At 43.0% G+C, this 26,599-nt stretch overlaps 1 protein-coding gene across 2 annotated transcripts in view; it reads right to left on the reverse strand.

Moving 5' to 3' along the window:
- LOC110539043 (brain-specific angiogenesis inhibitor 1-associated protein 2-like protein 1) overlaps window positions 1-26,599 on the reverse strand; it is a 78,521-nt gene that overhangs the window by 19,733 nt on the left and 32,189 nt on the right. For both annotated transcript variants that reach the window (XM_036941588.1, XM_036941587.1), the window contains 4 exons: window positions 15,895-15,956; window positions 13,159-13,230; window positions 11,903-12,037; window positions 105-257 (listed from right to left, as the gene is read on the reverse strand). In XM_036941588.1, coding sequence (XP_036797483.1) covers window positions 105-257; window positions 11,903-12,037; window positions 13,159-13,230; window positions 15,895-15,956 — 422 coding nt within the window. The remainder of the gene's footprint in view (window positions 1-104; window positions 258-11,902; window positions 12,038-13,158; window positions 13,231-15,894; window positions 15,957-26,599) is intronic.

Here is a 26,599-nt window from a genome sequence, read left to right on the forward strand (position 1 = left end):
AGCCCACATCCCCTTAAAACCCCCATCATTTTAATGGATTGAAATCATGTTCAGGTTTTCTACTGACTGAGAACCTAGGAGGCACTGTAGCATAGTTCCAATACCTTGTCGTGGAAGGCAGCGATCTGATAGGAGAAGGTGCAGTGTTTGTCCACCAGGAAGCAGAAGCGTCTCTTCTCCTCCAGCAGAGCCTCCTTGCAGCCGTCGGCGATGAACTTCTGCATGTCCATCTGCCCTGACCTCAGCGTCTCCAGGCACTGCACAATACAACAGGACAATGACATGCTGTTATCTCAACTGCAACGACCAATCATACGCAAATATCTTGCTGCACTGACCAATCACATGCTCTCACCTCACTGCAAAGACCAATCACATGCTCTCACCTCACTGCAAAGACCAATCACACAGTCTTGTCTTGCCACATAGACATAGCTCAGCCAATCAGAGCTGCCTAGCACCGTAGGTATCACGAACTGAAAGGGCATTGTGAGGAGAGGAGCAGAGATATAGGCTGGCTGGACGTTCTAATCTCTGTGTGGCAGGTAGAGACAGAGATACAGAGAGGTATTGTAGGGATACTGTACAAGGGAATGGAATGGGTTTTATTATCTAACATGGCTGACAAAGAAGAATATATGAGGGCTAGGGAGGTGACAGTAGCAGACATGCTGACAGAGAATAATAGATGAGAGTTAAGGACGAGCAGCAGCAAGTTATACTGTGTGTCTAGGAGTCTGAAAGTACATTCAAACTAGGCACGTGAGCTGGACAAGGTCAGTCGAAACACTGAGTTTGTATGAGTTTGTTTTGTGTGTCTTTTGCTGCATTTACATAGGGATCCTTTTTTGGCACTAACTGGTCTTTTGACCAATCGGATCAGTACTGAAAAAGATCTGATGTGCAATGATCTGATGTGATTGGTCAAAAAGATCAGAATTGGGCTGCCTGTGTAAACGCAGCCTAGGAGTCTTATCTGAAGGCACATTTAAAAAGTTGGCACAGGATCTGAACAAGGTCAGTCGAAACATTTAGTTTGTATCGCTGAACGCTGAATTAAAAATGTTTAGTGGGAGTGAACAAAGAGCGTGCAGACAATGACACAACCTTCTTTTGTGTGTCTTATCTTCCATCACAGACATGGGCCACTCAGAGGTCAGGGATCAGTTTCTCTGATCTATGTGGGTGTGAATGGCTCTGATAACTTTGTCATTATGGCTAAGTTTATGATCTCTCTACTCCTTTTCACTGTGTTTCTGTGGCTGGCAACTGTCAATATTTACAATCAATACAGTTCTATTGATTTGATTGGAAATGGAACTGAATGGGAGACCAATGAGCATACAGCAGAGTGAGTTGCGATGTAAATATTGATTCTTGCTATCTGGGATCGTTGGTACGTCCCTAGCCCATTGAAGTTGACATGTAAAATGGTAAGGGTTAAGGTTAGGGTTTAGGGTCGGGATGTCCCAATGATTCCGGATAGCACTAACCTGTAAATACTTGGTACAACAATGACAAAAACAAAGACTAGTCAACAGACGTGTAAAATGGATGCCACTATGTGTTGAATTACCAAAGTAGTTTATCTACTGTAGACTGAAGTATAATAGCATTCTTTAAAGTGTGTGCACTGAAACATATGACATTGTTGTAGATACAGAGGAAAGATTATCATTGGATTTATTGTTGGGATGAGTATTGAGATGATGTGTGTGCAGTTCATTAGAACTAAGACATGCATGCTATTGGGTCCTTGAGCCATATCTCTTAAATGGACCTTGGTATTTATCTTGATTACATTTCATATGATCATACAATGTCCCTGAAGCTCAAATCAATCTAGGTACATGAATCTGTAAGGAGAACACAGAAAAAAAGAGCATTGAGCATTGATTAATTTAAGATTTCAATCAAAGAAAGCTTGACTCAGTTGCTTACATGTGACATAGCAGCCAGTTTGCAGTATGGGTCTTGGGAACTCATTCACCCAGAAACACCTGGCATAACAACAGACTTGCACAAGTGACAGGTGGCTAGAGATATACTCACACACACACACACACACACCCTGTCCTACACACTGGACACCCCCCACCCTCCCACAGTTGTCATGGTAAACAAGAGTGAGAGCGGCCAGTGAAAGTAGTCATGTTGGTGGGTCCCGTTTCACTGGGTTTAGCCCTAGCGGCAGAGAGGTTAGAGCAGCGGGCTAGGAGCCAGAGGGTCGTCGGTGAAAATCCTGAATTTGAAGGAGAATCTGGTGGGGAGGGAGCTGGCAACCGAAAGGTTGCGGGTACGAGTATCCTAGAGCCAACCCTGTGTAAAGTCAATCCGTTTCAATATGCTGTTTACCTACTTACCTAACACACACACAGTTAAAGGTGGGAGACAGACTAGGGCTGCACAAGTGAGATCCTTATCTCGTCATCAAAACACTGCAAAATCACCTTGCAGCCGTACAGCACAGTATGTTACCTGTAACAACACCATGTGACAACACACGATTCAATGTAATCTAACCTCCACACACACTTTCACCAGCTTCCTGTCCCTATTGGAGATCTTGAGTCAGAGGAAATGGGAAAAGCCTTCCTATGGTAATTTGTTGTGGTCTCCATCCAATTACAGGTCTGTGTAATGTGTATTATTAGGTATTACTGCACTGTTGGATTGGTGTGTATTATTGTGTATTATTAGGTATTACTGCACTGTTGGATTGGTGTGTATTATTGTGTATTGTTAGTTATTACTGCACTGTTGGATTGGTGTGTATTATTGTGTATTATTAGGTATTACTGCACTGTTGGATTGGTGTGTATTATTGTGTATTATTAGGTATTACTGCACTGTTGGATTGGTGTGTATTATTGTGTATTATTAGGTATTACTGCACTGTTGGATTGTTGTGTATTATTGTGTATTATTAGGTATTACTGCACTGTTGGATTGGTGTGTATTACTGTGTATTATTAGGTATTACTGCACTGTTGGATTGGTGTGTATTATTGTGTATCGTTAGTTATTACTGCACTGTTGGATTGGTGTGTATTATTGTGTATCGTTAGGTATTACTGCACTGTTGGATTGGTGTGTATTATTGTGTATCGTTAGGGATTACTGCACTGTTGGATTGGTGTGTATTATTGTGTATCGTTAGGTATTACTGCACTGTTGGATTGGTGTGTATTATTGTGTATTGTTAGTTATTACTGCACTGTTGGATTGGTGTGTATTATTGTGTATCGTTAGGTATTACTGCACTGTTGGATTGGTGTGTATTATTGTGTATCGTTAGGGATTACTGCACTGTTGGATTGGTGTGTATTATTGTGTATCGTTAGGGATTACTGCACTGTTGGATTGGTGTGTATTATTGTGTATCGTTAGGGATTACTGCACTGTTGGATTGGTGTGTATTATTGTGTATCGTTAGGGATTACTGCACTGTTGGATTGGTGTGTATTATTGTGTATCGTTAGGGATTACTGCACTGTTGGATTGGTGTGTATTATTGTGTATCGTTAGGGATTACTGCACTGTTGGATTGGTGTGTATTATTGTGTATTATTAGGGATTACTGCACTGTTGGATTGGTGTGTATTATTGTGTATCGTTAGGTATTACTGCACTGTTGGATTGGTGTGTATTATTGTGTATTATTAGGTATTACTGCACTGTTGGATTGGTGTGTATTATTGTGTATCGTTAGGGATTACTGCACTGTTGGATTGGTGTGTATTATTGTGTATTATTAGGTATTACTGCACTGTTGGATTGGTGTGTATTATTGTGTATCGTTAGGGATTACTGCACTGTTGGATTGGTGTGTATTATTGTGTATCGTTAGGGATTACTGCACTGTTGGATTGGTGTGTATTATTGTGTATCGTTAGGGATTACTGCACTGTTGGATTGGTGTGTATTATTGTGTATCGTTAGGGATTACTGCACTGTTGGATTGGTGTGTATTATTGTGTATCGTTAGGGATTACTGCACTGTTGGATTGGTGTGTATTATTGTGTATCGTTAGGGATTACTGCACTGTTGGATTGGTGTGTATTATTGTGTATCGTTAGGGATTACTGCACTGTTGGATTGGTGTGTATTATTGTGTATCGTTAGGGATTACTGCACTGTTGGATTGGTGTGTATTATTGTGTATCGTTAGGGATTACTGCACTGTTGGATTGGTGTGTATTATTGTGTATCGTTAGGGATTACTGCACTGTTGGATTGGTGTGTATTATTGTGTATCGTTAGGTATTACTGCACTGTTGGATTGGTGTGTATTATTGTGTATTATTAGGTATTACTGCACTGTTGGATCGGTGTGTATTATTGTGTATCGTTAGGGATTACTGCACTGTTGGATTGGTGTGTATTATTGTGTATTATTGTGTATTATTAGGTATTACTGCACTGTTGGAGCTAGAAATATAAGCATTTCGCTGCATCTGCGATCACATCTGCAAAATATGTGTATGCCACCAATACAATTTATTTGGTTGAAGTAGTGCACTATTTAGGGACTACGGTGTCATTCTGGTCAAAACTTGTGCACTATCAGACAAGGCAAGTGTATGCACATAAGAGCACACTCAGTCACACACACAAGGACAGTAACACAGCGACATGCTGAGGCCATTTTGCAATTTGCTTCACAATTTCCTAATTTCCCAGACCCCACCTCCTAGACTTCCTACAAGAAAAGAGACACACCATTGTTTGGGTCACCTGTGACAACGCTGGCCTTTCCCATAACAATCACCTCCTCCTTATCATGGGAGCCATAACATCAACTCCTCCTTATCATGGGAGCCATAACATCAACTCCTCCTTATCATGGGAGCCATAACATCACCTCCTCCTTATCATGGGAGCCATTACATCACCTCCTCCTCATCATGGGAGCCATAACATCACCTCCTCCTTATCATGGGAGCCATGACAATCACCTCCTCCTTATCATGGGAGCCATGACGTCACCTCCTCCTTATCATGGGAGCCATAACAATCACCTCCTCCTTATCATGGGAGCCATAACAATCACCTCCTCCTTATCATGGGAGCCATAACAATCACCTCCTCCTTATCATGGGAGCCATAACAATCACCTCCTCCTTATCATGGGAGCCATAACAATCACCTCCTCCTTATCATGGGAGCCATGACATCACCTCCTCCTTATCATGGGAGCCATGACGTCACCTCCTCCTTATCATGGGAGCCATGACGTCACCTCCTCCTTATCATGGGAGCCATGACGTCACCTCCTCCTTATCATGGGAGCCATGACGTCACCTCCTCCTTATCATGGGAGCCATGACGTCACCTCCTCCTTATCACTGACGCGTGCGTGTGGAGCTATACTGCAATCATTGTCCCTCCATGTACTGAGATAAAACCACAGATAAGGTATCATGCCCAGGGACCTGAAACTCGACTAGGATAATTCAAATATTCTGCAACCATCCTGGTTGACACAATACATCTGTCAAGGCTAAATAATGGCTGTTGCTATGGACACATATCTTTAGTTCTGTGGAAACAGGTAGGAAAGAAAGGCGAGAAAGAGAGAGAGCGAGGGAGAAAGGGAGAGCGCGAGAGAGGGAGGGTCAAGAGACCGAGAGAGAGCGGGGGGGGGGGGGGGGGGGGGGTCAGGTAAATTACCAGTGTAATTATTGGTCAATGAAGAGACAGTTCCCAGGAAGTGTTTAGCTGTACTGGTGAGTCATCTACAGCTAAGTCCCTGTGTCTCAGCCCAGACGTCAGGCCATCTGTCTGTCTGCCCCAGAGAATGACTGGCATACAGACAGAACGACACTCAGATCACTAGGGAGTCTGACTCAGAACACTGATCCCTCAGAAGCCTGAACAGGCAGCAAAACAGGGAGATTGGCCACATGGAGAGAGAGAGACCGACAGAGAGAGTTGAGAGAGAGAGAGATAGATAGAGACAGAGAGAGGAGAGACAGACAGAGAACGACAGAGAGACAGAGACAGACAGAGAGAGAGAGAGAGAGAGAGAGAGAGAGAGAGAGAGAGAGAGAGAGAGAGAGAGAGAGAGAGAGAGGAATGTGAGAGATAAATGAGGGAGAGAGAAATGAGAGAGAGGAATTACATTTTATTAGGATCTATTTTAGTCCTTATTTAGACTAATCTTCCAAAAGACCTTACATATTCAAATACAATGTATAATACAATCACATTTTCATTTTCTCTGTAAGCTTGTCCAGGAGGGGTTGTATTTTTTATGGGAGTATCTAGAAATTGACAATTGATATATGCCATTGGATGAGGTAATGTCTGGGTCCTAAGTGGTACCAAGAATGAGATAAGAGCTTTGTTTAGGAGACCAAACTGAACAATAATTTATAGCTAATGCTATAAATTATGGGATACTCTTTTTTCTGGTAAAAGGTTCTTTGTGTAATGTTCCTAAGATCTGTTATTCGTCATGTGAGTTTTGATGGGTGTGTCTTAGCTATAAATGATACTAAGGACTGTTTTGTCAGCACTCTCAGAGAATTCATTTATGGACACTGAATTGATCTGAGAGTCACAGGGCTATGGTGAAGCTCATATAATTAAAGATGGACTTTATGTTAACTTTGACTTGTGTGTGGTTTGCTCTCTCATGATTTGGTAATACAGGAAATTTCCACGACAGGAATTTGCCAAAATTCACCCAACTTATTGTGGGAAGCTTGGGGAAGGCTACACGAAACATTTGACCCAAGTTAAACAATTTAAAGGCAATGCTACCAAATACTAATTGAGTGTAGGTAAACTTCTGACCCACTGGGAATGTGATGAAATAAATAAAAGCTTAAATAAATGTATTCTACTATTATTCTGACATTTCATATTCTTAAAATAAAGTGGTGATCCTAACTGACCTAAGAGAGGGAATTTTTACTAGGATTAAAATGTCAGGAATTGTGAAAAACTGATTTTAATGTATTTGGCCACGGTGTATGTAAACTTCTGACTTCAACTCTAGATGGTGGACAATATATTCCTAGTATTTACTGAATGTCTGTCTCTTACCAACTGAATACTGTTGTGAATAGAGTTTGGCCATTTTAAATGGTGTACATTGTGAAATAAAATAAGCATGTTTTTTTTAAATTATCTTGTTGATTGATGACCAACCAAGAGCATTGAGCATGACTACAACATAATAACCATATCTCCACCTTAAAACAATCTTTGCTGCTTTGTTCTCTGCAATCTGCAGCCTCCTAATTTCACTTTCTGATGCATTTTCCCAGACCACAGAACAGGAGTTCACCTGACTCCCAATTAATGCTTGGATTGTTAGTTTAAGAATGTTTCAAGGGAAAATATTTAGCTTTCCTTCTGATCATGCATGCAGTTTTTAAAAAAATATATATTTTACATAGATTAGTTATTTGACAACCATGATAAGCGGTTGTCTAGCTGCACCCCTAGTAGTTTGGTTTCTGCCACTTCCTCAATTTGTACTTCCCCCATACTTAATTGTATCCTATGCTGTGTTGGCCTTTTCCTGGTGGAACAGACCAATATAACCTCGGATTCCTTGGTGTTCAAAACGAGTTCGTTCCGGCAAACCCACTCCCTGATATTTCCCAGATCTACTTGTAAAGCTTGCTGTACCCGTTGAACCGATTGTCTTGCTGTATAAATTGTAGTATAATCTGCAAATATAGTAACTTGAGTTTCAGATAAGGCATAAGGACGGTTGTTGGTGTATATTAAGTAAAGAAGTGGCCCAAGGAAGCTGCCCTGTGGTATTCCACAGTTTAAATCATGAGGCGTAGAAAACTACCCATTGATATAGATGGACTTTCCTGTCAGTTAGATATGACTGTACCCACTTCAATGCTGCCTTCTTAAACCCATAATGCAATACTTTTGTCAAAAATATTTAATGATCCACTAAATAAAATGCTGCACTGAAATCTAAAAATAGTACACCCACAAACCTGCCATTATCCATAGCATTGAGCCACTGGTCAGGCATGTCAACCAATGCAGTGGTAGTGGAATGGTTTCTGCAATAAGCATGCTGATTGGCTGTTATCAGATCATTATTTTCCATGTACTCCCATATTTGTCTACTCACAATACCCTCCAATATCTTACTGAGTGAAGGGAGTAGACTAATTGGTCGACCATTGGCAGGAGTAACAGCAGGTTTGCTGTCTTTCGGGATTGGACACAGTTTAGCATGCTTCCATACATTTGCAAATGTCCCCTTGTCCAGTGACCATTACAATGTGTATTTCAGTGGAGCTGTAATCTGGGGAGCAGCATAGTGAAGCAAAAAAATTGTCCATAAAATAATATCCTGTAGATTTACCATCTGGTCCCAGATCTGTAATACCAATATGTATCTATACAGATGAGCCATCTCTTAATTTGACCCTGCTTCTCACAGCAGGAAAATAATCCTGCAGCAACAGGTAATATGAATTATTATGTGAAATATAAGTAATGGACATTTTTGTAGGGGTTGACACATTTTTTTTAAGGGCAAATCAAGTCTGAAATGTTAAAGTGGAAATGACAAACTTTAGAAGCCTTTTTAAACCTTAAATACAATTATACTACAATTTGTATGTCCTGCTGCGCAGGGAAATTCTCTGTGACAGAGTGATCAAATTAAGATAACAGATTTGTAAGTCACTGTTGCACAGACCTACTGTAGCCTGGTCCCAGATCAGCAGGTAAAACAACTCATCTGAATATTGTTATCATGCCGTTTCAACTTCATGTATCTGTACTGCATGTGCCTCAGTAGGTTAAAGCACATACCTGAGATCAGGGCCCATATTCACAATGCGTCTCATAGTAGGAATCTAGGGTCTAATTTCAGTCTTAAATCATAATGAATCTGATTATATATGGACAGGGGGACCTGATCCTAGATCAGCACTCCTACTATGAGCGCTTTGTGAATACGGGAAAAAGCTAGTTTCTTCTCACAGCCGCTGTGCCCCAGCTGGGGTGGCGCGCCCTAGAGCCTGGTGAGAGAGACTAGGACCAGGCTAGCGTGTTGAGCGCCCCAGAGTCTGGTGAGAGAGACTAGGACCAGGCTAGCGTGTGGATCACCCCAGAGTGTGATGAGAGAGACTAGGACCAGGTTAGCGTGTGGAGCGCCCTAGAGCCTGATGAGAGAGACTAGGACCAGGCTAGCGTGTTGAGCGCCCCAGAGTCTGGTGAGAGAGACTAGGACCAGGCTAGCGTGTGGAGCGCCCCAGAGTCTGATGAGAGAGACTAGGACCAGGCTAGCGTGTTGAGTGCCCCAGAGTCTGATGAGAGAGACTAGGACCAGGCTAGCGTGTTGAGTGCCCCAGAGTCTGATGAGAGAGACTAGGACCAGGCTAGCGTGTGGATCACCCCAGAGTGTGATGAGAGAGACTAGGACCAGGCTAGCGTGTTGAGTGCCCCAGAGTCTGGTGAGAGAGACTAGGACCAGGCTAGCGTGTTGAGTGCCCCAGAGTCTGATGAGAAAGAGTAGGACTAGGCTCTCTCACCAGACTCTGGGGCGCTCCACACGTTCCACCCCAGCATACAGCAAAAGAACCTCCCCTTTCCACAGTTGGGTCCCATTAGTTTGTAGCCCAAATGGTTCAGACTCTACGAAACAGAGGTCGGCACATCAACGGTACCAACTTCAGACGAGTCTCCTACCTATGGGGGTCATAGAGCAAAACGGAGAACACCATCGTGTTTGTGGGATGACTTGTGGTCTGACAAACACCACTCTAGCTCTGCCACCTATCACCGTAGATGTGGAAGTACGTCAATGGAGGAGGCGGTGGATTGAGATGCATCCAATGCAAAATATCTCTAGCTTAAACTGACAGATTTCTATGTTTTTATTTTCTTATTTAGCATAGATTGAAGCACTGGTGCGTCAATCAACTCTAGGGGGTTAAACAGTATTTTAGCTTTACCTCAGAATGTATACTAATGACTGTTCATAATTTGGGGCTTTCTCGTCCTATTCGGCAGCAGACTGTCAGAGTTGTGACTAAAGCAGTAGCGGTGCGTGGATAAAATCACTGCGGAATCCAAGCCAGAAGAAAATGCCATATTACAACCTGTGTGTTGTGATAATTGTGTTGTTTGCTCTATAACCTGTTAGTTCATATGCCTTGATACTGTGATATACAGACCTAAAAGCCGAGACTATAAGAAGACACAGTGGCAGAATAAATTCAACCACACCTTTGTCTCATCACAAAACCGGAGAGCAACATCTGTCCGGTGAAGTCCACAAAGCATACTGCATGTAACAAACAGCTAAATTACCTACATATTGGTCAAGAAAGTTAATGTTTCTGACATTTTTGGACAAAAAGAAAACAGGATATGTCTCCACTATTCCAGCACCATTTCAACACCATCAAATCACCTCTGCTTAGTCTAATACAGTGACAACTAAAAGATACCAAAAACGATTTAGTCCAATCAACGTAAGCTAAATATGATGTGGCTGTCCATGGTTCTGATTTCTGTGTGAGCATTCGTGCAAATAGAAAAACATGTTGACTCACCCGACTTGTAGAGAAACACCAATGCCATCCTGCTCTCTTTCATGTTGCCTAAACGGTCTATGACTCTGTCATAAAGTACACATTTTTAGTTTTTGTTGTCCTAGGCTACCTGGCTAAAATGCTCGCTAGACTAACTTCCTTTCATGGGCAACGTTAGCTAGTTAACATTAGCCTTCTACATCTAGCTACATATTGAATGTCCATCTCTCAGTCCAGGGGCACAATGTATTTTATGGTCGGATCAGAATCGTAGTTATAAGCATTGGCCAGTACGGAGAATTAAGTAAAACCTTATCTCCATCCATGGCTAATTTAGGAAAGGGACAATTTTAGCTAGCTGGCCACCGGAGGCCAACTGCACAACAAGGTGCAACAATTCAAGTTGTTTTTAATTGATTACATATTTCTCTGCGATAGGAGTAAAGCCAAATCAAAACGGGCTTCCCTTGACACTTTTTGTTGTTGTGCGTCAGGACTATTCACAGTTGAGCTCGCTCAGTTTAGCTCAATGCTGATTGGCTATTATTTTATACTTTTTTTATCAAGGGAGGCCAAATGCTCGCTGGCTTCCCTTACATTCAATGCTATGTGCGGCAACAATTTCATACTCTTTGTGACCAGACAGCATCAGATAGATGGCCTACACATACAGAGGCAGAGGGGAGCTGTTTCGCTTACTCGGATGCTACGAAAATTAGGAAAGCACAGAAAGACGAAACATACATTATTTAATGTTTTTTCATTTTTTCTTGGTACATTTTTGTGGGAAGCCTTGGTATCCATGAATACACACCACTGGACTAAAGAGGTGTATCTTTCTTTGTCTCCGTCTGAAGCAGAGTGTGTGTGTGTGTGTGTGTGTGTGTGTGTGTGTGTGTGTGTAGGAGGCACCGACTGAATCTTCCAGTATAACAACATGCGTGTGTGTTGGTGGGGGAGGGAGGAGGCACAGTACAGAGAGGTGTATTAATGGAACTATCCAGAACACCAAACAACACATAACACACACAGCATACTCATGCATGAGGGCATTGTCTGGAGACTTGGATAATGTTACATTGGGTATGATCGACACTGTCTCATATGTCGAAGGTGTGTGTGTGTGTGAGATTGAGAGCGAGAGGAGTGTGAGTGTGTATGTACAGGTGTGTGTATGAGGGTGGGAGGTAGCCTAGTTGTTAACAGCATTGGGCCAGTAACTGAAAAGTCTCTGGTTCAAATCCCCAAGCTGACTAAGTGAAAAATCTGGCGCTGTGCCCTTGAGCAAAGAACTTAACCCTAACTGTTCTTGTAAGTTGATCTGGATAAGTGTCAGTTAAATTACTGAAATGTGTGGGTCAGTCCTCACCTCACTCTCCTTGTTTTCGTACTTGTTGGTGTTCTTGCCCTGGCTCTTCCTCCTGAGTTTCTTCAGGTCAGACTGCGACCTCTCCAGAGAGTCCTGCTTCATCTTGTGCTCGGTCTGGTACCTCTTAAAGGTGGCCTGGATGGGTGGGAGGGAGAGGGGAGGTGGGGGGAGCACCAGTGAACACCTGGAACCATCTCTAGACAGTACAAGTAGCATTGTAGCAAGTAGATTTTCCTTTTCAGAAAAAAAACTTTCAGTAATATCATTAAATGTAATGTCACTAAGTATTAAAATGCTTCGTTTTTAGTTTCATTGATTCAATGGTAATTAGCCTTAAATGCTATGTTTGATTACAGGCATTAGTAGAAAGGGTGGACACAGGGATTAAACCCCGGTCTCTGCTGGGGAGAGATGTACATGTGCCATATGCTGTGAGCGTTACCACTCAACCACGGCTCTGAACGGCATAAGTCATTGTTGCATGTTTATCCTATTCCCTTCATAGTGAACTTACTACTTTTGGGACCTGGTGAAAAGTGGTCCCCTATAAAGGGAATAGGGTGCCATTTGGGATGCAGAGAGTGTGTTCACTGTGGTCACTGATGTGATGTAAGGTAGGCAGTATACATTATTCTGTGGTCGCTGTGATGTAAGGTAGGCAGTAGACAGGATTCTGTAGTCATTGTGATGTAGGTAGGCAGTAGACAATATTCTGTAGTCATTGTGATGTAAGGTAGGCAGTAGACAATATTCTGTAGTCATTGTGATGTAAGGTAGGCAGTAGACAGGTTTCTGTGGTCACTGTGATGTAAGGTAGGCAGTAGACAGGATTCTGTGGTCACTGATGTAGGTAGGCAGTAGACAGGTTTCTGTGGTCACTGTGATGTAAGGGAGGCAGTAGACATGATTCTGTGATCGCTGTGATGTAAGGTAGGAAGTAGACAGGATTCTGTGGTCACTGATGTAGGTAGGCAGTAGACAGGTTTCTGTGGTCACTGTGATGTAAGGTAGGCAGTAGACAGGATTCTGTGGTCACTGATGTAGGTAGGCAGTAGACAGGTTTCTGTGGTCACTGTGATGTAAGGTAGGCAGTAGACAGGATTCTGTGGTCACTGATGTAGATAGGCAGTAGACAGGATTATAGTTCCATGGATGGGGCATGGGGGGCAGTTCTCAGTGATATTCCCATGAGCAGGAGGGAAGACCGTTTCCATAGAATCACATAAGCACACACATTCATACAGTACAGTACTTACTGTCATGTATTTTACATCCATGTCTGTCTTCCTCTCCAATTCAGCTATTATCTCGCTGTGAAACCTCTTAAACTGCAGGTGAGGGGAAAGGGGGATGAGAGGGAGAGAGATGGTGAAGGGAGAAAGGAGGAGGGGGATGCACACTGATTAGAGAAGGGACTGTTATGATGGAGTGATGGAGGTGCATCAGTGGAAAACAATAAAAATAATGTTGGGAGGGATTTGAGAGCCATCCTTGAGTTGTGTAAGCAAAGGTGTTTGTGTGTGTGTGTGCACGGTTGTGTGTCTGTGTGCAAGAAAGAAAAAAGATTCAAGGCTATATGAGTGAGTCATAGCCGAAAAGTAAAGCAGGGATGCCCTCCTCTCTCTCTCTCCCTCTCCCTATATCCCTCTCTCTCCCGCTCTAATCAGTATGAGGGGGAGCGCAGGCATCTCTTACATCACAGAAGCCTTGTGGTGGCAAACCGACGCCCACTGGTGCCATTCGGTCAACGAAAACCCCACGTCCTCTCACAAAGAATTAGAGACTGTCCCTGCAACCCACGTCTCCTCAGTCCTCTCAAACAACAACCCTGTTAGCTGCTGCTTCAAATCTCTAGGTGCTTTAGTGCAGGATTTCCCAACTGGTGGCCCGCGGGCCATTTTATTTTGCCCGCCAAGTTTTCTGAGCAAAAATATTTTTAAATATAAATCAGCTCCAAGTGATTTTAATTTGGGAAATCTGTTCCCAAGTAGTCCCTCGCATAATAGCCACGTGATCCTATACAAATGTAAGGAAGGTTTGAAATGATTATGTTTTAGTCAAATATTATATCTGTTTGGGCTTCTTGGGTCAATTTGCAGTCCACAAATGATTTGTAATTATGTAAAAATCTGCCCGCGGCTGGATGTAGTTAATGATCCATCCTTTAGTTAAACTGCTCTGCCTTCCTCCAATCTTTAACTCTTTAATGGAATGAAGGAATTCATATTGTGACTCACACTTTGACTAAACTAAAGCTGCTCTCCGATACAGAGTGGAGCTAAGGAAGAGAACAACAGTGACTTCTGGGGATAGAACCAGGCAGATATAATTACTAAAAATAGGAAAAATCCCCTCAGATCATGGCAATTTGACTGCATCCTCTCTCATGGGTACACTCAATATGGCTGACCCATCATGGAACATTGACTTGAATGGGCAGCCCAGTTCTAGTAATTATATTTGCATGGATATAACTATAGGGAGAAGTAGCTTTGTTGTCTCATAAACCAGTGTGCCAGTGTAGTTAACAGAGAAGGAAGCAGGGTTTGAATTACAGGGGTGTCACTGCCAAGGGGTGCTGCTGCCTCTACCACATGGGTGCTGAGTGGGCAGACTGGACCCTCCCCCTAATGGTTAGGGATAAGATTTGGGGAATCTGATCATAGATCTGTGGTAAGAGCCGGAAACATACAAACAGTGACAAAATGCTCTACCTCTCCCCCTGGTTAACCCTTCACCATGGGCTCCCTCCACAGTTAGGCAGGTTTAGAATCAATATACCAGTTGACATGCATGACAACAGTAGTGTCAATACACCCCAGAGGTTCTTGTTCCTCCAACAGGAGCTCACGTATTCATGACCTGATGACAGCACAGACAAGTTTACATGCTTCCAACTTCTACCTTCTCAGATGAGAAGGTTCCTCAACATGCATACGTACAGGGTAAGGTAGGTTACTTTCTAAATGTAATCCGTTACAGTTACTAGTTACCAGTCCATGATTGTAATCATTAACATAACTTTTGGACGGCCCAAACTCAGTAAAGTAATCTGATTAGTTACTTTTGGATTACTTTCCCCTTAAGAGGCATTAGAAGAAGACAAAAAGGATCCATCAAACGCTTCTGGATTATCATCATAGTGGTCTCTGACCTGTGGTCACTCTCTGAGGTGGAACAAACGTAAACTCCCTCCTGCTGAATTGAATGTCATTGAGAGAACAGAAAGGTGCCATAATGTTTTTTCACAAACATGCTTTCTGAATTTAAAAGTCAATACAAGAAGTAATCATTTAGTTTTTCAAAAGTATCTGTAATCTGACTACAGTATATTTTGCTGGTAATGTAATTGATTACAGTTACAGTATTCTTTGTAATCAGATTACAAGTAATTGATTACATGAATTAAGTGTCTCCCTAACCTTGTATACTTATTTTTTATAGTTTGTAGAATAAGTAATTGTATGCCAACCATAACTACAGGCCTTGACAAGTGTGACTGTCATCAACAACAGTTCCCAGAGGCCCCGTCACAGGGCATGTTCAGACCTGCTCCCGTCCTATAAACAGGCTGTACACAATAACCAAACAGGTGCAACTTTTCCTCTAGCTTCTTTTTGTTTTCTTCTCTTCATCTTTGCTTTTTCTGTCCCTTGATGTTACATAAAGAGAAACACCATCATGTGATTACTAATGGAGAGAGTTGAAGAGGGGGAAAGAGAAAGAGAGATTTGTGTTTGAGGGGAATTAAAAACGGTACATTGTGTTAAGCAGCAGAGAGAGAAAAATAGAGAGGGAGAGAGAGAGGGCACACTGGGCGAGGCAAGTCATGCAGGGAATTAAACAATAGATGACGCAAACACTCATGTACACACACACACACACACACACACCTTGCAGAATACACACACACACCTTGCAGAACCCACACGCACACCTTGCAGAACACACGCACGCAAACGCACAGACACATAGACAGAGACAGTACTCACATTCTCCTCTAGCTCAAGGTGAACTTTCCTGTGGACCTCGGATATCTCCATCAGCACAACGCCTGTGGCGAGAGAGAAACATGCACTGATTGGCTGCTTGGCTCGTGGGGGAAAACAAGATTAGGGTTTTGGTCAGATTATCTACCCTTCTCCTGAAGTGTGCACTATTTGACATATCTACCCTTCTCCTGAAGTGTGCACTATTTGACATATCTACTCTTCTGCTGAAGTGTGCACTATTTGACATATTATCTACCCTTCTCCTGAAGTGTGCACTATTTGACATATCTACTCTTCTGCTGAAGTGTGCACTATTTGACATATTATCTACCCTTCTCCTGAAGTGTGCACTATTTGACATATCTACTCTTCTGCTGAAGTGTGCACTATTTGACATATTATCTACCCTTCTCCTGAAGTGTGCACTATTTGACATATCTACTCTTCTCCTGAAGTGTGCACTATTTGACATATCTACTCTTCTCCTGAAGTGTGCACTATTTGACATATCTACTCTTCTGCTGAAGTGTGCACTATTTGACATATTATCTACCCTTCTCCTGAAGTGTGCACTATTTGACATATTATCTACTCTTCTCCTGAAGTGTGCACTATTTGACATACAGTGGGGCAAAAAAGTATTTAGTCAGCCACCAATTGTGCAAGTTCTCCCAGTTAAAAAGATGAGAGAGGCCTGTAATTTTCATCATAGGTACACTTCAACTATGACAGACAAAATGAGAAAAAAAAAATCTAGAAAATCACATTGTAGGATTTTTAATGAATTTATTTGCAAATTATGGTGGAAAAAAAGTATTTGGTCAATAACAAAAGTTTCTCAATACTTTGTTATATACCCTTTGTTGGCAATGACAGAGGTCAAACGTTTTCTGTAAGTCTTCACAAGGTTTTCACACACTGTTGCTGGTATTTTGGCCCATTCCACCATGCAAATCTCCTCTAGAGCAGTGATGTTTTGGGGCTGTTGCTGGGCAACACGGACTTTGAAATCCCTCCAAAGATTTTCTATGGGGTTGAGATCTGGAGACTGGCTAGGCCACTCCAGAACCTTGAAATGCTTCTTACGAAGCCACTCCTTCATTGCCCGGGCGGTGTGTTTGGGATCATTGTCATGCTGAAAGACCCAGCCACATTTCATCTTCAATGCCCTTGCTGATGGAAGGAGGCTTTCACTCAAAATCTCACTCACGAATCTTTCCTTTACACGGATCAGTCGTCCTGGTCCCTTTGCAGAAAAACAGCCCCAAAGCATGATGTTTCCACCCCCATGCTTCACAGTAGGTATGGTGTTCTTTGGATGCAACTCAGCATTCTTTGTCCTCCAAACACGATGAGTTGAGTTTTTACCAAAAAGTTATATTTTGGTTTTATCTGACGATATGACATTCTCCCAATCTTCTTCTGGATCATCCAAATGCTCTCTAGCAAACTTCAGACGGGCCTGGACATGTACTGGCTTAAGCAGGGGGACACGTCTGGCACTGCAGGATTTGAGTCCCTGGCGGCGTAGTGTGTTACTGATGGTAGGCTTTGTTACTTTGGTCCCAGCTCTCTGCAGGTCATTCACTAGGTGTGTTTCTGGGATTTTTGCTCACCGTTCTTGTGATCATTTTGACCCCACGGGGTGAGATCTTGCGTGGAGCCCCAGATCGAGGGTGATTATCATTGGTCTTGTATGTCTTCCATTTCCTAATAATTGCTCCCACAGTTGATTTCTTCAAACCAAGCTGCTTACCTATTGCAGATTCAGTCTTCCCAGCCTGGTGCAGGTCTACACTTTTGTTTCTGGTGTCCTTTGACAGCTCTTTGGTCTTGGCCATAGTGGAGTTTGGAGTGTGACTGTTTGAGGTTGTGGACAGGTGTCTTTTATACTGATAACAAGTTCAAACAGGTGCCATTAATACAGGTAACGAGTGGAGGACAGAGGAGCCTCTTCAAGAAGAAGTTACAGGCCTGTGAGAGCCAGAAATCTTGCTTGTTTGTAGGTGACCAAATACTTATTTTCCACCACAATTTGCAAATAAATTCATAAAAAATCCTACAATGTGATTTCCTGGATTTTCTTTTCCTCATTTTGTCTGTCATAGTTGAAGTGTACCTATGATGAAAATTACAGGCCTCATCTTTTTAAGTGGGAGAACTTGCACAATTGGTGGCTGATTAAATACTTTTTTGCCCCACTGTATTATCTACCCTTCTCCTGAAGTGTGCACCATTAGATATGGACTGGTGGAAGGAATATGGTGGAAAAGGGTAGTCCGTACGATGTACATAGCCTCAAATGGTTGCTTTCCTTCATGAAAGAGAAAAGACATACAGTAAACATCCCTCTGACAAGTGCTGAACTGACAAAAAGGTGGGCAATGGAAACAATGTTGACAACGCCGACAGAACAGTGATTTATTTGTGAGACACTGTCACACTCATTTATCATGTTCAGAGTAGAGCACACCGAAGAAATGTGTTGCAAATGGAAATCTGTGTCGTTATTGGACAAGCTCAGTTTGTATCTCCTGCGGTTCAGTTCATTTCAACACGTTTTCTCCCTACTGAATACAACCCAGGATGGCTTTAATTCAGTTGTAAACTAAAATGGACCTTATTAATATTTGCTAACGTTGAGGAAACAGTGTGTCATTACCACCTGCAGTTAGATAATCAAAAACAGCTCTAACTGCAGGGAACCAAAAACAATATCACTCTTTGCATGATACAGCCAATCAAAAATTGATTAAAACGTAATAACACCATAAAGCAACTGGAAATCGTAACACCCAATTCATGCAGGTAGCCTAGTGGTTAGAGTGTTGTGCCAGTAACTGAAAGGTTGCTGGATCGAATCCCCGAGCTGACAAGGTAAAAATCTGTCGTTCTGCACCTGAACAAGGCAGTTAACCCACTGTACCCCGGGTGCCGAATACGTGGGTTTGTTGATTAAGGCAGCCCCCTCACACCTCTCTGATTCAGAGGGGTTGGGTTAAATGGGGAAGACACATTTCAGTTGAAGGCATTCAGTTGTACAACTGACCAGGTGTCATCCCCTTTTCCTTTCCTTAATAAGGATCCACCCACATGGCACTTCTGAGTGATTATCATAATGTGTGTTGCTAATAAACGGATGAAAGGACCTTGTTTTACTGATGCCTCTATCGTAACACGTTAAATCAAGTGACTCATCTTACACAGAGAAACCTACAGTAGCAGTCAAAAGTTTGGACACCTACTCATTCATGGGTTTTTGCTTTATTTTGAACTATTTTCTACATTGTAGAATAATAGTGAAGACATCAAAACTGTGAAATAACCTATATGGAGTCATGCAGTAACCAAAAAAGTGTTAAACAAATAAAAATATATTTGATATTCTTCAAAGTAGCCACCCTTTGCCTTGATCACAGTTTTACACACTGTTGGCATTCTCTCATTCAGCATTTCATTTAACAGGTATACCTTCTTAAAAGTTCATTTGTGGAATTTCTTTCCTTCTTAATGTGTTTGAGCCAATCAGTTGTGACAAGGTTGTGACATGGTAGGGGCGGTATACAGAAGATAGCCCTATTTGGTAAAATACCAAGTCCATATTATGTTAAGACATGAAGGTCAGTCAATCTGGAACATTTCAAGAACTTTGAAGGTTTCTTCAAGTGCAGCTGCAAAAACCATCAAGCGCTATGATGAAACTGGCTCTCATGTGGACCGCCACAGGAAAGGGAGACCCAGAGTTATCTCTGCTGCAGAGGATACGTTCATTAGAATTAACTGCACCTCAGATTACAGCCCAAATAAATGCTTCACAGAGTTCAAGTAACAGACATCTCCACATCAACTGTTCAGAGGAGACTGTGTGAATCAGGCCTTCATGGTCGGATTGCTGCAAAGAAACCACTACTAAAGGACACCAATAATAAGAAGAAACTTGCTTGGGCCAAGAAACATGAGCAATGGACATAAGACCAGTGGAAATCTGTCATTTGGTCTGATGAGTCTAGATTTTAGATTTTTGGTTCCAACCGCCATGTCTTTGTGAGATGCAGAGTAGGTGAACAGAAAAATTGATTTGTTTAACACTTTTTTCATTACTACATGAGTCCATACTTTTCATAGTTTTGATGTCTTCACTATTATTCTACAATGTAGAAAGTAGTAAAAATAAAGACAAATCCTTGAATGAGTAGATGTGTCCAAACTTTTGACTGGTACTGTACATCAAACTCAATATAATCAAAGCATATAAATCAGCAGGAAGTAAGGGATTCCTTTGTTAATCCCATGTGTATCTCCTGAAACCATCATGTCTATATCTGAGTAGCTACTAACCCATGGAGGAGTGTGTGAGCCCTGTGACTAGACCACTTCCTGGACTGTAGGCCTACACAGTATGACATTAACCTGGGTCATGTTCATTAGTTTTAAAACGTTTCCAGATGGAAAACTAAACTGAGCATTTCCAAGTCCATGTATAGTCCCTCCTTGTTTCAGTGCGTTTTCTTCAGTTTGGTTCCTTTTTGAGCAGGAGCCAAGCTGGTCCTCCCTCTGATTAGGCCACCTCCTACTCTGTATGTCAGACTACACAGTAGGCTATATGATGTTCATCTGACGAAAGCTTTGACTGTCTGTCTGGAGAGAGATTTTCCATTCCATGTCACCCCAGGCTATAGGCTGTCTGTCCCACAGAGCTCGCAGAGAGACGTGGTCAGAAAGCTCTGATCAAACAACAACAGAGTAGTTTAATAATACAAAACAATAGACAGAATGTTCCATACTGGGACACAATGGCAGGGGAGAGGAGAGAGGGCAGAGGTCGAGTGGTTCAGTGCATTAAATACAGTAGTGATACACTATACAGGAAGAGAGCTTTAGTGTGGGACTGAACGAATGATGAACGAACTATACACTACTCATCCAGTATTTCCATATTATTCAACTGTGTTTGTTTACAGCAGGTAGTGATGGCTCTGCTCTGAGAGAAATACCCAGAGAGGAAAGTGCTGTTGTGACAGTATGTGACTGATCATTGATCAAACAAACCCAACCCAGGCGTTTCTGTATGGTTTGACATGAAGCAAGCTTTGTTCACTTACTGTTGAACATTGCATAATGAAGATTAGTCATAATCACATGACTACACATGAACAGTCCAATGCATTTCATTTCAACATCATTACATGTTCCAAGATAATACATCTGACTAAATGTCTCAATATACCAACAATTAGTACACAGACTTATACATTTCATGAATGTTTTATTCACATGTTATGAATACATAAACTGCTGTGAAATACAAATAAACACTGTGTCATATGAGCCAGGCCCAGCTCCACTCGTTATTAACCCCTGGATTACAATAGCTAAACACAGGCCCAGCTCCACTCATTATTAACCCCTGGATTACAATAGCTAAACACAGGCCCAGCTCCACTCGTTATTAACCCCTGGATTACAATAGCTAAACACAGGCCCAGCTCCACTCATTATTAACCCCTGGATTACAATAGCTAAACACAGGCCCAGCTCCACTCGTTATTAACCCCTGGATTACAATAGCTAAACACAGGCCCAGCTCCACTCGTTATTAACCCCTGGATTACAATAGCTAAACACAGGCCCAGCTCCACTCGTTATTAACCCCTGGATTACAGTAGCTAAACACAGGCCCAGCTCCACTCGTTATTAACCCCTGGATTACAATAGCTAAACACAGGCCCAGCTCCACTCGTTATTAACCCCTGGATTACAATAGCTAAACACAGGCCCAGCTCCACTCGTTATTAACCCCTGGATTACAATAGCTAAACACAGGCCCAGCTCCACTCGTTATTAACCCCTGGATTACAATAGCTAAACACAGGCCCAGCTCCACTCATTATTAACCCCTGGATTACAATAGCTAAACACAGGCCCAGCTCCACTCGTTATTAACCCCTGGATTACAATAGCTAAACACAGGCCCAGCTCCACTCGTTATTAACCCCTGGATTACAATAGCTAAACACAGGCCCAGCTCCACTCGTTATTAACCCCTGGATTACAGTAGCTAAACACAGGCCCAGCTCCACTCGTTATTAACCCCTGGATTACAATAGCTAAACACAGGCCCAGCTCCACTTGTTATTAACCCCTGGATTACAATAGCTAAACACAGGCCCAGCTCCACTCGTTATTAACCCCTGGATTACAATAGCTAAACACAGGCCCAGCTCCACTCGTTATTAACCCCTGGATTACAATAGCTAAACACAGGCCCAGCTCCACTCGTTATTAACCCCTGGATTACAATAGCTAAACACAGGCCCAGCTCCACTCAATCCCTGTCCCAGTGTGTGTCCTAAGACACTTCCACTCCCTGTCCCAGTGTGTGTCCTAAGACACTTCCACTCCCTGTCCCAGTGTGTGTCCTAAGACACTTCCACTCCCTGTCCCAGTGTGTGTCCTAAGACACTTCCACTCCCTGTCCCAGTGTGTGTCCTAAGACACTTCCACTCCCTGTCCCAGTGTGTGTCCTAAGACACTTCCACTCCCTGTCCCAGTGTGTATCCTAAAACAGTTCCACTCCCTGTCCCAGTGTGTCCTAAAACAGTTCCACTCCCTGTCCCAGTGTGTCCTAAGACAGTTCCACTCCCTGTCCCAGTGTGTCCTAAGACAGTTCCACTCCCTGTCCCAGTGTGTCCTAAGACACTTCCACTCCCTTTCCCAGTGTGTCCTAAGACACTTCCACTCCCTGTCCCAGTGTGTGTCCTAAGACACTTCCACTCCCTGTCCCAGTGTGTGTCCTAAGACACTTCCACTCCCTGTCCCAGTGTGTGTCCTAAGACACTTCCACTCCCTGTCCCAGTGAGTGTCCTAAGACACTTCCACTCCCTGTCCCAGTGAGTGTCCTAAGACACTTCCACTCCCTGTCCCAGTGTGTGTCCTAAGACACTTCCACTCCCTGTCCCAGTGTGTTTCCTAAGACACTTCCACTCTCTGTCCCAGTGTGTCCTAAGACACTTCCACTCCCTGTCCCAGTGAGTGTCCTAAGACACTTCCACTCCCTGTCCCAGTGTGTCCTAAGACAGTTCCACTCCCTGTCCCAGTGTGTCCTAAACCACTCCACCTCTCCGAGTCTCCAGCCCCACCCTGCCCTGTGGGCTGTGGCTGGCATACTCACCACAGTTCCACTCCCTGTCCCAGTGTGTCCTAAACCACTCCACCTCTCCGAGTCTCCAGCCCCACCCTGTCTTGTGGGCTGTGGCTGACATACTCACCACAGTTCCACTCCCTGTCCCAGTGTGTCCTAAACCACTCCACCTCTCCGAGTCTCCAGCCCCACCCTGCCCTGTGGGCTGTGGCTGGCATACTCACCACAGTTCCACTCCCTGTCCCAGTGTGTCCTAAACCACTCCACCTCTCCGAGTCTCCAGGCCCACCCTGCCCTGTGGGCTGTGGCTGGCATACTCACCACAGTTCCACTCCCTGTCCCAGTGTGTCCTAAACCACTCCACCTCTCCGAGTCTCCAGCCCCACCCTGCCCTGTGGGCTGTGGCTGGCATACTCACCATAGTTCCACTCCCTGTCCCAGTGTGTCCTAAACCACTCCACCTCTCAGAGTCTCCAGCCCCACCCTGCCCTGTGGGCTGTGGCTGGCATACTCACCACAGTTCCACTCCCTGTCCCAGTGTGTCCTAAACCACTCCACCTCTCAGAGTCTCCAGCCCCACCCTGCCCTGTGGGCTGTGGCTGGCATACTCACCACAGTTCAAACAACATCACTGACTAAAGGGCACCAGAACATCCTGGTAAATGTGTCCTTTGTCAGGACATGGAGAGAGAGAGGGAGGGAGTGTGGTAGATGAGACGGAAACAGATAGTGAGTGGGGTGGCACTAGGAGAAATAGGAAGGAGAGATAGAGCGAGAGGGGCCTGTGCAGGGAGAGAGAAAGCTCTGTGAAAGAAGCCTGTGCATGGCACCATGTTCAGACCCCTGACCTACCATTCAACTTATCCCATTGTTAGTGTCACTTAAATCCAAATATCTCTCACCACAAAATAATTCACCAGCAAAGTATCCATTGACAACACAGCTCCTTCATCTCAGCTAAACTGCTGCTACAATACTTTGAAAATGTAGCTCGCAATGTCCTACTGATTACCACATGTTGACTTTTCGTATAACTAAGTTTCAAGAAGGAAAACGTTTTGATGCTGATCCTAAAACTAAAGTGGAGACTGGAAGGCATATATTTTGCAGTAACAACAACCCAACTAATAATTTGTTTATATGTAGTGTGTATGGACAGAATGTTGCCAAGCAACAAGTGTAGCACATGAGGATGTTTAAAACGTACTTATCAGCCTCAAGTGTCCCCCTTGCGTCGCCTCATTAACTAGCTTTTGAGGTAGACATACACAAAATAGTCCAAGTTGGTGAGGTGAAATGAAAAAAATAGAACATAGAAAAGAGGTGTGTGCATATGTATTCACCCCCTTCTCTGTGAAGCCCCTAAATAAGATCTGGTGCAACCAATTACCTTCAGAAGTCACATAATTAGTAAATAAAGTCCACCTGTGTGCAATCTAAGTGTGACATGATCTCAGTATATATGGGTTAATATACATATACACCTGTTCTGAAAGGTCCCAGAGTCTGCAACACCACTAAGCAAGGGGCACCACCAAGCAAGACACCATGAAGCCCAAGGAGCTCTCCAAACAGGTCAGGGACAAAGTTGTGGAGAAGAACAAATCAGGATGGGTTATAAAAAAAATATCCAAAACTTTGAACATCCCACAGGGCACCATTAAATTCATTATAACTTTTTTTGAAAGAATATGGCACCACAACAAACCTGCCAAGAGAAGGCCGCCCACCAAAACTCATAGACCAGGCAAGGAGGGCAATAATCAGAGGCAACAAAGAGACCAAAGATAACCGTGAAGGAGCTGCAAAGCTCCACAGAGGAGATTGGAGTATCTGTCCATAGGACCACTTTAAGCCGTACACTCCACAGAGCTGGGCTTTACAGAAGAGTGGACAGAAAAAATCCATTGCTGAAAGAAAAAAATAAGCAAACATGTTTGCTTATGGAAGAAGGTACTCTGGTTAGATGAGACTAAAATCGAGCTTTTTGGCCATCAAGGAAAACGCTATGTCTGGCGCTAACCCAACACCTAACACCATCCCACAGTGAAGCATAGTGTTGGCAGCATCATGCTGTGGGGATGTTTTTCCCCATCGGCAGGGACTAGGAAACTGGTCAGAATTGAAGGAATGATGGATGTGCTAAATACAGGGACACTTTTGATGGAAACCTGTTTCAGTCTTCCAGAGATTTGAGACTTAGACAGAGGTTCACCTTCCAGCAGGACAATGACCCTAAGCATACTGCTAAAGCAACACTTGAGTGGTTTAAGGAGAAACATTTACATGTCTTGGAATGGCCTAGTCAAAGCCCAGACCTCAGTTCAATTGAGAATATGTGATATGACTTAAAGATTGCTGTACACCAGCGGGCCCATCCAACTTGAAGGAGCTGGAGCAGTTTTGCCTTGAAGAATGGGAAAACATCCAAGTGGCTAGATGTGCCAAGCTTATAGAGACATACCCCAAGAGACTTGCAGCTGTAATTGCTGCAAAAGGTGGCTCTACAAAGTATTGACCTTGGGGGGGTGAACAGTTATGCACGCTCAAGTTCTGTTTTTTTCATCTTATTTCTTGCTCATTTCACAATAATAAAAAAATTGCATCTTCAAAGTGGTAGGCATGTTGTGTAAATCAAATGATACAACCCCCCCCAATAAAAAAACAAACATTTTAATTCCAGGTTGTAAGGCAACAAAATAGGAAAAATGCCCCAGGAGGTTGAATACTTTCGCAAGCCACTGTAAATGGTAAAGATATTGAACATTTGAAGATTTGAAAATTGCCAAAGTTATTCCCCTCTATAAATCTGGGGATCCAAGATATTTTACAAATTATCACCCAATATCTTTACTACCATGTTTTTCTAAAATTCTAGAAAAATTGGTGTATAAGAGAATGTTGAATAAACACTATTCTATACGAGCACCAATACGGTTTTCATAAAAACTACTCAACAGTTTGCAACAGCCCTTAACAATGTATACACACTTGGCATCTTTTTATATTTATCGTTTGACATGGTTAATGAAATATTGCTTTCTAAATTACATTACGGTTTTCATGAATATACAGTGCATTCGAAAAGTATTCAGACCCTTTGACTTTTTCCAGATATTGTTATGTTACAGCCTTATTCTGAAATGGATTAAATCGTTTTCCCCTCCCTCATCAATCTACATGCAATACCCCATAATGACAAAGATAAAAACAGGTTTAAAAAAAACGTAAATATCACATTTACATAAGTATTCAGATCCTTTACTCAGTACTTTGTTGAAGCACCTTTGGCAGTGATTAGAGCCTTGAGTCTTCTTGGGTATGACGCTACAAGCTCGGTACACCTGTATTTGGGGAGTTTCTCCCATTCTTCTCTGCAGATCCTCTCGAGCTCTGTCAGGTTGGATGGGGAACGTCGCTGAACAGCTATTTTTAGGTCTCTCCAGAGATGTTCTATCAGGTTCAAGTCCGGGCTCTGGCTGGGCCACTCTAGGACATTCAGAGACTTGTTCAGAAGCCACTCCTGCGTTGTCTTGGCTGTGCGCTTAGGGTCGTTGTCCTGTT

This window comes from Oncorhynchus mykiss, chromosome 13, assembly GCF_013265735.2.
Source record: "Oncorhynchus mykiss isolate Arlee chromosome 13, USDA_OmykA_1.1, whole genome shotgun sequence".
Taxonomy (NCBI): domain Eukaryota; kingdom Metazoa; phylum Chordata; class Actinopteri; order Salmoniformes; family Salmonidae; genus Oncorhynchus; species Oncorhynchus mykiss.